Source organism: Mustela nivalis (genome assembly GCF_964662115.1).
Source record: "Mustela nivalis genome assembly, chromosome: 17".
Classification (NCBI taxonomy): Eukaryota; Metazoa; Chordata; class Mammalia; order Carnivora; family Mustelidae; genus Mustela; species Mustela nivalis.
Genome location: NC_139036.1, coordinates 22,032,160 through 22,044,680, shown reverse-complemented (window position 1 = coordinate 22,044,680; position 12,521 = coordinate 22,032,160). Strand labels below are relative to the sequence as shown.

Sequence of the window (12,521 nt, the reverse complement as noted above, 5' to 3'; positions counted from 1 at the left end):
TGCTACTCATACCAAGCAGCATATGAAGGTAGCCTTATCAACATTCTTATCATTAAACATGCGTTTGTTTTTACTTTGCTAATTTGATTGTTCAAAATAGTGGACTGCACTTTAAAAACTAGACTAAACATGTTTCCATAAGAATATATTAGATATTTTCATTTCCTCTTCCGTCAATGTGCTGTCCCCATCTACGAAAAGATTTATACCTGGAAAAAATGATCCTTCTATAAACTATTTTACTGGTAACAGCCCCTTGGCAGAAAACTCAGCCCACAAACTTTGCTTGTTTTAACTGATGTATAACTGACATACATTATATTAGTTTCAGGTATTCAACATAATGATTCCATATTTGAATAAACTGTGAAATAGTCACAGTAAGTTTAGTTAACATCAGTCAGTCACCATATGTAGTTACAAATTTTCTTGTGATGAGAACTTTTAAGATCTACTCTCTTAGCAACTTTTAAACATGCAATCCAGTACTACTAACTACAGCTGCCATGCTATACATTACATCCCCATGCCTTTTTACAACTGGAAGTCTGTACCTTTTGATTCCCTTGACTCATTTCGCTTACTCTCCCATCCCTAGTCCCACATCTGGCAAACGCCACTTTGTTCTCCGTATCTATGAGCCTGGTTGTTTTCTTTTTTAAAAGCAAGATTCCATATGTAAGTGAGACATATAGTATTTGTCTTTCTCTGACATATTTCACTTAGCATAATTCCGTAAAGGTCCATCATGTTGTCACAAATGGTAAGATTTCCTTCCTTTTTATGGCTGAATAACAGTCCATTTTAATACAGAATGCATACATTCCCTTTTGTCTATATTTTATATATGATACAAAATATTTCTTAAACATATGTATAAACATACATATATATTTTAAATACATATATATATTTCACATCTTCTTTATCCATTCACCTGTCAATGGATACTGAAGTTGTTTCCATACCTTGGCGATTATAAAATAATGCTGCAATGAACATCAGGTATACAGATCTTCTCAAGTTAATGTTTTCATTTTCTTTGGATAAGCACCAAGAAGTGGAACTGCTGGATCATATAGTAGTTCTACCTTTAATTTTTTGAGGAACCTCCATATTATTTTGCTTGGCATCTGTGCCAATTGACAATCCCTCCAACAGTGCATATTTTCACCAACACTTATTATTTCTTGTTGTTTTGGTAATAGCCATTCTAAGAAATGTGAGGAGATACCTCATTGTGGTTCTGATTTGTACTTTTCTGATGATAAGTAATACTGAACATCTTTTATATGCCTTCTGGCCACCTGTATGTCTTCTTTGGAAAAAATATCTATTTAGGTCCTCTGCCATTTTTAAAATCACAATGTGAGGTTTTTTTGCTATTGAGCTGAATGAGTTCTTCACATATTTTGTATATTAACCGCTAATCAGATATATGATTTGCAAATATTTTCTCCCATTCAGTAAGCTTCCTTCTCATTTTGTTGAAAATTCCTCTGCAGCTTTTAATCTGGTATAGTCTCACTTGCTTATTTTTATTTTTGTTGCCTCCTATAGACTTTTAATGGAGGGCTCTAGATACTTACCTTTCTAATATAGAGATGAGTCTTTGAGTAATTAAACTGACTAAACAATTTAAATGTCATTTTTGCTGGACTTGGAAATGAGTAATTTGCTAAGTCAGTTTTAAAATATATTTTCCAACTTCCTTTGCTCTTGCTCGCCTTTGATTTCCAAATAATGGCATTACACTTTCAAGCGTTCTTGAGCCTTTTTGCCTTCCTACGTTCATTAAATTTACCTTTGTAACCTACTTCTTAAATTTTATACACAGAGAAAAATTCTAAATTTTATCATCCTTAACTTTAATTTAACTTAATGATATATCCTAAAATCTTAAAATTTCAACTGTGAACTGCGTTGTGGTTTATTACAGTTTAAAACAATTGAGGTCCACTTAACATAACAGCTAAAATAATCCACTTTATTTCTTTATTAAAGTTACTGAAAATGATTTAATTGTTGTTTGGTCTTATAATGGTAATGACCTAAAATCAGTAACAGGGATAGAACACAGCCTTATAGTACTAATCTACATAGATACAGCCTTTTTTTTTTTTCAAGATTTTATTTATTTACTTCAGAGAGAGGGAGAGGAGAGAGAGAGCACCCCATGAGTGGGGTGGGGGGTGGGGGAGAAGGAAAAGCAGACTCCCCGCTGAGCAGGGAGCCCAACATGCGGACTCAATCCCAGGACCCTGATATCATGACCCCAGCTGAAGGCAGATGCTTAACTGACAGAGCCACCCAGGCACCCCTAGATACAGCATTTTTACATCTCTGGTGAAAGAGTTAGAGTTTAAAGCAAATATTAACAAAACAATAAACAAGGTATTTTGAAAATTACATTGTAGAACTGTTGAGGTTTTCAAAGTTAATATAACTAAATCTTCTAGGTCAGACACTAAAAACATTTTTCATAATTCCTTAATCAATATACAAAGTAAAATTAAAAAGTGTGAATCACATACTATAAGGTTTCACATTTAAGTTAGCCAGGATCTAGTATTAGACAAAACTAAGAAACAATTTTAGTGAAATGAATTTAGTTATTTATACTCAGTTTATTAAAAATGTCGGCTGACATTTGATTTATATTAACACTTTCATGCTTACCACAAAAATTCTCTCAATTCCTTGTGACTGTTTAATCAACATAATCATGTGAAGCATTTTCCAAAGCTTTGAAATCACATATTAAGGGGCGCCTGGGTGGCACAGTCAGTTAGGTATACCATTCTTAGTTTTGGCTGGGGCCATGATCTCAGATCATGGGAGCAAGCCCATGTCAGTCTCCATGCTAACTGCAGAGACTACTTGGGTTTCTCTCTCCCTCTAGCTTTGCCCCTCCCCCACTTTCTCGATATCTGAAAAAATCTTTAAAAACTTTTTTTTTAAATAAATAAAATCACATATTAAGCACTGTAATGTCACCAGATGGGATTACAACTGAAATGTTCTACAAGGAAGCAAATAGCACTGAAAAGGTAATAGACTATGTAATTCTGCAAAGTTAGTCAGAATGCTAACAGATCTGAAAATACAAATATCAGAAATGAGATGCCCATCTCAATTCCTCCTCTTGGCATAAAATGACAAACTTCTGGTTCCATTATGCAATGGAACTTTGATATCCTGCTAAGCTATCTGCTTTTGGCACTATAACAGTTAAACAGATAGCTTCTATAACCTATACCTATCCTTAAGAAATGAAATTCTAGAAAAATTAAGTAACAGCACCTGTATATTCTTTGTTAAAGCAAAACTTGTAGTTGAACAAAACTTTCCATTGCTAAGATTTAAGACACTCATTTTTTTGTTTTCAAGGCTCAAAAGTTATTGAATCATTAAGCATCATTATCTGTTTCACAAGGACATTTGCATTATAAAATCCACTTTGATGTTCTACTTCAACACAATTAGGACAATTCATATATTCAAACACCAGTTTTTCATTCACCTTGATTAGTTTCAAATATATCTTACATTTAAACTTACCCTTTAGGAGTCGTTTTAATTTTGCACAATCCACATTGATATACTGTAACAACTCTATATCATGCACATCAACGTTGTCTTCTGAACAAACAGTCAATTCCTGTAATCTGAAAAGTAAAAGCCAAAAATAATTCACTATCAAGGAAAGTTCCAAATTCTGAACTGAACAGATTCTTCTCACCCAAATGATGAGTTTATAAGAAAAAATATACATAAAAAATAAGACAGTAAATATTTCTTATAAAATTTAAAGGTACATAACTAATTCAGGGGATATGATAAAACTGAAACCAAAACAATCCAGGAGACTTCGCTGTGTATACATAAATCATGTTGTACACATCAAATTTATATAATCTTCATCTAACAAAAAAATCATAGCATGCAGAGAACTATGGAAACAGAGATACATGAGTATTTGAAATACTACTCTCTGTGCTATGTGTATTTTTGAAATTTTTCTGTCTGAAAATAAACTTATTAATTTCTGATTACATCAACTAGACTTCAAAAACAAACAGTATTTTATCTACATTTACAGGATACATTTATTTTGTATTAAAAAACGAGCATTGGGGCGCCTGGGTGGCTCAGTGGGTTAAGCCGCTGCCTTCAGCTCGGGCCATGATCTCAGGGTCCTGGGATCGAGCCCCGCATCGGGCTCTCTGCTCAGCGGGGAGCCTGCTTCCTCCTCTCTCTCTCTGCCTGCCTCTCTGCCTACTTGTGATCTCTCTCTGTCCAATAAATAAAAAATAAAATCTTAAAAAAAAAATTTAAAAAAAATGAGCATTTATTCCTTATAGTTTCACAATCTGTACATGTATTTATGTGATTATTTGATTAATGTCCCTCCCTCACAAAACTTACTCTAGTAAAGAATCTTTCCAAATCCCAAATTTCCCTTATATTAAATATGAAGCTAGCACAGATGTAGAAAAATTTAACATTTAACAAAATAGATTTCTTTAAACTTATTAAAAAATTCACTTAAGTCTGAATAAAAATTTTTACTAACATAAGTAGCTTTTCTTTTATTTGCTTTGTTTATAGTCAATTCAATTAATTAACATATAACGTATTATTGGTTTCAGAGGTAGAGGTCAGTGATTCATCAGTCTTATATAATACCCAGTGCTCATTATACCACATGCCTTTCTTAATGTCCATCACCCAGCTACACCATCCCCCAACTTCCCTTGATTCCAGCAACCCTATTTGCTTCCTATAGTTAAAAGTCTCTAATGGGGGGTGCCTGGGTGGTTCAGTCTGTTAAGCGTCTGCCTTCGGCTCAGGTCATCATCCCAGGGTCCTGGGACTGAGTCCTACATTGGGCTCCTTGTCAGCATGGAGCCTGTTTCTCCCTCTGCCTGCTGCTCCCCCAGTTTGTGCTCACACACTCTCTCTCTCTCTCTCTCTCTGACAAATAAATAAATAAAATCTTTTTAAAAAAAAAAGTTTCTTATGGTTTGTCTCTCTCTGGTTTCATTTTATTTTTTCCTCTCTTCCCCCATGATCCTCTCTTTTGTTTCTTAAATTTCACATATCAGGGAGATCATATGATAACCAGCTTTCTCTGATTGACTTATTTTGCTTAGCATAACACCCCCTGGTTGCAGTCACATAACTGCAAATGACAAGATTTCTTTTTTTTTATGGCTACATAGTATTCCATTGTATATATACACCACATCTTCTTTATCCATTCATCTGTTGATGGACATCTGGGCTCTTTTCACAGTCTGCTTACTGTGGACACTGCTGCTATAAACAGTGGGGTGCAAGTGCCCCTTCAGATCATTACGTTTTATCTGTGGGGTAAATACCCAGTAGTGCAATTGCTGTGTGGTAGGGTAGCTCTATTTTCAACTTTTTGAGGAACTTCCATGCTGTTTTCCAGAGTGACTGCACCAGCTTGCATTCCCACCAATAGTGGGATCTGCATCCTCACTAACATCTGTCATTTCCTGACTGGTTAATTTTAGCCATTCTGACTGGTATGAGATGGTATCTCATTGAGGTTTTGATTTGTATTTCCCTGATGCCAAGTGATGTTGAGCACATTTTCATGTGTCTGTTGGCCATCTGTATGTCTTCTTTGGAGAAATGTCTGTTCATGTCTTCTGCCCATTTCTTGAATGGATTATTTGTTCTTTAGGTGTTCGGTTTGGTAAGTCTTTTATAGATTTTGGATACTAGCCCTTTATCTAATACGTCATTTACAAATATCTTCTCCCAGATTCTGTCTATTGTCTTTTGGTTTTGTCGTTTCCTTTGCTGTGAGGAGTCAGTTTTTCAAAAGCTGACACTGTTAATCTACTGAACTCTGCTTCCTAATGAGACATATTCATTATTTTAATTAAGATATCAAAAATGTAAGATGAATGGAATTACTAATGTTCATAAATGCAGAGAGAGACAGATACGGTGAAAAAATACAAATACTACAAAATCTTACTCATAATAATTAACTCAAATTGTAGCCATTTTAATGCAGTCTAAAACTGACATTGATCATCATACTAAACATTCAGTTGCTAGAAGTGATATCAATCCGATTTCTTCCTTCTCAAATTCCTTTTTCACTAACTTTAGCCTGCAGATGTGTAGCTAACATTAAAATTATTCTAAGCACTTACACTAAAGCTCTTCATATCATCAGGGTGAGAAAAGCTTAGCAGTTCATACTGGGAATGACAAGGTCCTCAATACTGACTTATATGCTAAAAATTCCACAGCTGCTGCAAAGAGCCTAGAAAATATGGAATATGATTCCTTAGGAAACACAACTTAATAAATCAGCAACACCAACTTCTGAAAAGCTGACTCTTCCAGTTATTTGTGAAAAATGGAAGAAAAGTTTAATTCTTTTTACAGCCTGGTATTTCCATAGGGAAGGGGTATTTTGTGAGGCTTAAACATCATTTCTGAAGGACAGAAATCAAAGCACAGTTGGGAGTAAATGAAGTAGAAAACTTACTAAAACATCTAGAAAGACCAGGTAAACTGAAAACAAAAAGATATTTAAAAACATATAGAAATAAAATAAATAAAAGTGCCCGAGTGGCTCGGTTGGTTAAGCATCCAACACTTCCTTGATTTCACCTTCGGTCATGATCTCAGGGTTGTGAGCTTGAGCCCTGCATGGGGAATCTGCTTGAGATTCTTTCTCTCCATCTGCCCCGCCCCACCTTTCTCACTCTCTCCCTCTCTTAAAAAAAGGGGGAAAAAAAGGGAAAAGAAAGAAACTAAGACAAACACACCCCCCACCCACCCAGGTGCAGAAATGAAGAGGAACCTAAAAACCAGAGAAGGTTTTGAAGACATGGTCTGACCATGCAACAAAGGAAGCACAGGAGCCAGGTTTTTATCTCTCCTTAACCTAGGGGTTTGTGGCTATCATCTACATGGGACCGGATACAAAGCTTTCTACCCTGTAATGCAGAGAGTAGAACTGGGGCCCTGCAAAACTAGAAAAAACTAAGCCTGCAAGACCAGCAAGAACTATGCAATTCCTTAAATGAGAGTTGCAGAGAGAGAGATGGAATGAAGGGGGAGTGGAAGGAGATTAAAAAAAAAAAAAAAAATCTACCAACATTAAGATGTCTGTCTGCTCTGGCTGTTTTGGGTAGGGAAAAAAGTCACCCAGAGCTGTTACCGTAAGGGTCTGAGGTCCACATTTATACTACCCATACAATCTGGGAATGAGAAATTAATTTAAAAAAAAAAAAAAAAAAAAGGAAACAAAAGGGAAAAAAAAAAAAGTCCAGAGCTGGACACTTAGCAAAAGCAAAAACCATCACTAGGACATTCCCACATCCACAAGAGATCCCAAAGAAGATACAGACGTGCACTAAAGATGAATTTGCAAAATTTACAGAAAAGAGAAAACCATTCACTATGAATGAGAATTGGCACATACAAGATTATTTAACAATCTTTTAAGAGAATATAAAATATGCCTCAAATGATTAGAGCCATATAAAAAAAATTTAAACTATAAAGAAGAATAAGAAACCATTAAAAAAAAAAAAACAAACAGCAGATCTGTAAAGAATCAAACAGAACTTCTGGGGCACCTGGATGACGGTCAGTTAAGCATCTCCCTCTTAGTTTCGGCTCAGGTCATGAGCTCAGGGTTCTGAACCAAACCCGCATCCAAGCCACCTGGGCATGAAGCCTGCTTAAGATTCTCTCTCTCCCTCAGCCCCTCCCCCTTCTCTAAAAAGAAAAAAAATCAAATAGAACTTTTAAAATCACTGAGCCTTCTGCTTCTGGCATTATGTCAAATCAGATATTCTTTTTTTTTTTTTTAAGATTTTATTTATTCATTTGATAGTGAGAGAGGGAACACAGCAGGGGGAGTGGGGGAGGTAGAAGCAGGGTTCCCATTGATGCGGGGCTCCATCCCAGGACTCTGGATCAAGACCTGAGCCAAAGGCAGATGCTTAACTGAGCCACCCAGACGCCCCTCAAATCAGATATTCTTCAGAGCCCTCCCACTACAAAACAATTAGATCTAGTGCAACTGTACAGTAATTCTGTGAATAGAGCAGCCCATCTTCTACATAAAAGAGTACTATGAGTTGCAGAACATGGTATACTTCAGCAGAAGTATACTTAAGATCTGTACCCCAGGGGCGCCTGGGTGGCTCAGTGGGTTAGGCCGCTGCCTTCAGCTCAGGTCATGATCTCAGGGTCCTGGGATCGAGTCCCACATCAGGCTCTCTGCTCAGCAGGAAGCCGGCTTCCTCCTCTCTCTCTCTCTCTCTCTCTGCCTGCCTCTCTGCCTACTTGTGATCTCTCTCTGTCAAATAAATAAATAAAATCTTTAAAAAAAAAAAAAAGATCTGTACCCCATATTTCCTTAAAAAACAATCAAAGACCAAGAAATATCAAAAGCTAATGTTATTTCTAAAAGAGAAACATTTGTGGACAGGTAGCAGAGTCAAACACAGTAAATTTTCATGATACTGGTTCATCTATTAGAAATGGGATACAAAATCAATCTTTAGAAAGAACTGCCATTCTGGGGTACCTGGGTGGCTCAGTCGGTTAAGCATCTGCCTTTGCCTCAGATCATGATCCCAGGGTCCTGGGATTGAGCCCTAGGTCGGGCTCCCTGCTGAGCGGGGATTCGGCTTCGCCCTCTGCTTCTGTCCCTTCCCCTCCCAAACTGGTGCTCTATTGCTCTCTCACACTCTGGCTCAACTAAATCTTTTAAAAAAAAGAAAGAAAGAAAGAACTGCCACTCTAGTCACTTGCATATTTTAAGTCACCTAATGCTATGAAGGCTATATCTACATCTAAATTAAACCATCATAGTGGTCTTTTAGGTGAGTGGTCCTCTAACAAGATCAGCTCCTTCTTCTGGTACAAACTACATGAAATGCAGTTATCTAAAACATGTACTTCAGAGATCCAATTTCTGAGCAGTCTGTCCACTAGAAGCTACAGAAATTAGCTTATTCTGGAGACATTTAACTTATCCTCTGGAAACAGTAAGGTTCAGGATATACACAAAAGCTGCCTATATTTACATGCATTGATGCTGCAAAATCCTATAAAATGTAACCTTTGGTGCCAGAAAATTTCTAGAGTTTTTAAAAGATGGCACACTTGCTGTATTTTATAGAGCAACTTGTGTATGGATAGACTAAAAGATATTCTATTATTTTGATCGTTGTTACCTTCAATGTAAAATTATTTCAAATAGTAAGCTAGTGTGATAGTCACTTAAATTGATTTTTTCTTTTATAATTTTCAAACCTCCTATTCCCTAGATGTCGGTTACCTTGCTACTTCAACTAATTTAATATTACTCAGAATATAAAATGCTATCACTCAAAAGATTTCATCAAGACATTGTTCTATTGTATAAACATTACCTAACAGCATCAATCATATCATACCATTAAACAAAATCAATTTTCTTTGCACCAAGTCTGATGAGGAATTGAACAATACGGTTGCCTAGCATCATGACTATAGAAATACCATTTTTTATTAAAAAGACAGGAGAATTTTGAAGTTAGCCAAGTCACCCAAAACACTATAGCACAAACTCTCAAACTATGATGCATATTCCACTCACACTTGTTTTTCCAACAACAGAAGAATGAACAAAGCTGACTAATGGAAGTCCACTGTTCACACAACATAGACAAGTCAAAAGATGAAGGATGTATCAATAAAGAGGGCTGTTTTTCCACATTCTATATTAGTCTCAGATTCACTAAATCACTAAGTGATTCATATTATACTTCCTACTTGGTCATAGTTAAGACCCATTTGACTCTACTTGGATGAGACAGGCAAATCATTTGCATGAAAGCATGTTCCAGAGTCACTTCAATTCACCATCAGTTATTATTCCATACAGCACCATCTACACATAAATTTCTTCCCATGCATAGCATATCACAACTGATGATCACATGGTTTTTAATCATCAATAACATCTTAAATCATATTTATCATATAATATTGAAATAAAAATATTAAAATATATATTTCATAAAATATGGTTAAAATGGAAGTATAGAAGTAGCAGCCTGATATAATGAATTTAATAGACTCTGAAACCAGTCTGACTTTAAAATTTGGGGTCCCCGTTATTCAACAAAGCGCCTTAATAAATTATTTGGGTATTAGTTTGTTTACCTATAAACTGGGGAATTATCACCCACATTTCAAAGATACTATCAAGATAAAACAGTACAACATATACTGTAAACACCAAAATATGGGAGCTTTTAGAATTCATACACTTAAAACACAGTCTACTTTCTGGAGAAGACTACTTTGCAATTACTCACTTCCTTATGCTTCGCTATCATTAGGTTTTGATTTTGCTTCGTAACTTAGGATCTTGTGATTAAGAGCAGTGCTGTGAGATTTTTAGAAATCTGACTACTCTTCTCAGTTATTCTGATCAGCTAATTCCATTTAAAAGAATACTTAAAAACCCAACCAAAAACTCATACCTCGTGTAAAAACAAAAACCTGATCATGAGCAATAGATTTCCCTAAAATTTGGACTTTCAACTTCATAACTACTCACATTTAATTGTACATACCAATATCACAATACTACGTGATAAAAATGTCAAAGAAATCAATGTATAAAATTTATACAAAAGTCCAAGTCAAATTCATTTCTAACTTTTTATTTTTATGCAGACAAAAGAAAGTCTTCTAAAATTATATTACTTCACAACAGTTCTACATAGTTTACACACTAACCTCGTAGAAATGCGACTAAACACTGCATTGAAGTTGTTGCAGCTGAGAGAAAATAAAACCCCAGAGGCAGAATTCCGAAGTTCAGCGGCATGTTGGTTTCCTTCGCGACAGGTATGAAGAAAATGGCAGATTTCTGGCAACAACTGTTTGACCAACATTGTTTCATCTAATCTCATTGTGTCCTTCGGTTGCTGCAATAGAAATAATCACATAATTCTAAAACTTTGTTAAATTCACATGTAAAGATTTTCTGTATGAAATTTTTCAAACATGGGGCGCCTGAGTGGCTCAATGGGTTGAGCCTCTGCCTTCAGCTCAGGTCATGATCTCAAGGTCCTGAGATCAAGCCCTACATCGGCTCTCTGCTTGGCAGGGAGCCTACTTCCCTTCCTCTCTCTGCTTGCCTCTCTGCCTACTTGTGATCTCTGTCTGTCAAAAAAGTAAGTAAAATCTTTAAAAAAAAAAAAAAAAAAAAGAAAGAAAGAAAGAAAGAAAGAAAGAAAGAAAGAAAGAAAGAAAGAAAGAAATTTTTCAAACAGACATAAGACTTGAAATAGAATAATGAACACCCATATCACCTACACTCAACAACTGTTCATATTTCACCATGTTCACTGTATCTATACTCAGTCTAATAAATAGGATAGTTCATCTTTCATTGCTTTTTTCTTTTTTTTCCATGTTTCACCTCTTTTCACAATGAAAGTCCAGCCCCCCATCCATTCTCCCTAGAATCCGCCCCCCCCCCCCGCAACACTACCACTCCTGTTGGTTCCCTGTTCATTAAATCCCTATAGAAGCTTTTCCACTCCTAGGAATCCCAAGTTTATTTTGAGTTCCAAATAAACGTTACTTATATTCATTTATTTGTGGTGCACTGTGTCATCTGTCTCATATCCAAATAAATTCCTGGGTGTAAAATTTACTTATTAAAAATAGTTTTGCTTTGCTTGAGCCATTTCAAAGTAAGTTACAAACATCATAATATTTCATCCACAGGTATTTTAGCCTCTCTTAAAAATAAGGACATTCAAGGGTGCCTGGGTGGCTCAGTCATTAAGTATCTACCTTCCACTCAGGTCATGATCCCAGGGTCCTGGGATGGAGCCCCACATCGGGTTCCCTGCTTGAAGGAAGCCTGCTTCTCCCTCTCCCATTCCCCGTGTTTGTGTTCCCTCTCTTGCTATCTTTCTCTGTCACATAAATAAACAAAATCTTAAAATAAATAAATAAAAATAAGGACACTCAAAAAATAAAATAAATAAGGACATTCTTGGGGCACCTTGGGTGGCTGGCCACCAACTCTTGATTTCGGCTCAGGTTATGATCTCAGGATCATGAGATGGCGTCCAAAGGCACTGCGTTGAGCACATAGTCAGCTTGTCCCTCTGTCTCCTCCTCTGCCCTTCCCTTCCCCTATTGAATGCACACACTCTCTCTTTAAAATAAAATCTTTAGAAAATAAAAATAAGGGCATTCTCCAATTTAACTTCAGTACAATCACCACATCAAAGAACAACAAAATTCCCCTTACATCAGCTAATACCCATTATATATTCAAATTACCCCAACTGCCCCCAAAATGTCTTTCATAACTTTTAATATTTTACTTACTTACTCGTGAGAGATAGAGCTAGTGAGAGAGAGCGTGAGGCAGGAGGAGAAGGAGAACAGGCTCCCTGCTGAACAGGGAACCCCACAACATAGGGCTCAGGCCC

The 12,521-nt window shown here is 36.2% G+C and overlaps 1 protein-coding gene across 10 annotated transcripts in view; it reads right to left on the bottom strand.

Moving 5' to 3' along the window:
- The window catches only part of NF1 (neurofibromin 1), a 255,085-nt gene that overhangs the window by 182,239 nt on the left and 60,325 nt on the right, over positions 1 to 12,521 (bottom strand). For all 10 annotated transcript variants that reach the window (XM_082707297.1, XM_082707296.1, XM_082707299.1 and 7 more), the window contains exons 4-5: positions 10,804 to 10,994; positions 3,562 to 3,668 (exon numbers count right to left, since the gene is read on the bottom strand). In XM_082707297.1, coding sequence (XP_082563423.1) covers positions 3,562 to 3,668; positions 10,804 to 10,994 — 298 coding nt within the window. The remainder of the gene's footprint in view (positions 1 to 3,561; positions 3,669 to 10,803; positions 10,995 to 12,521) is intronic.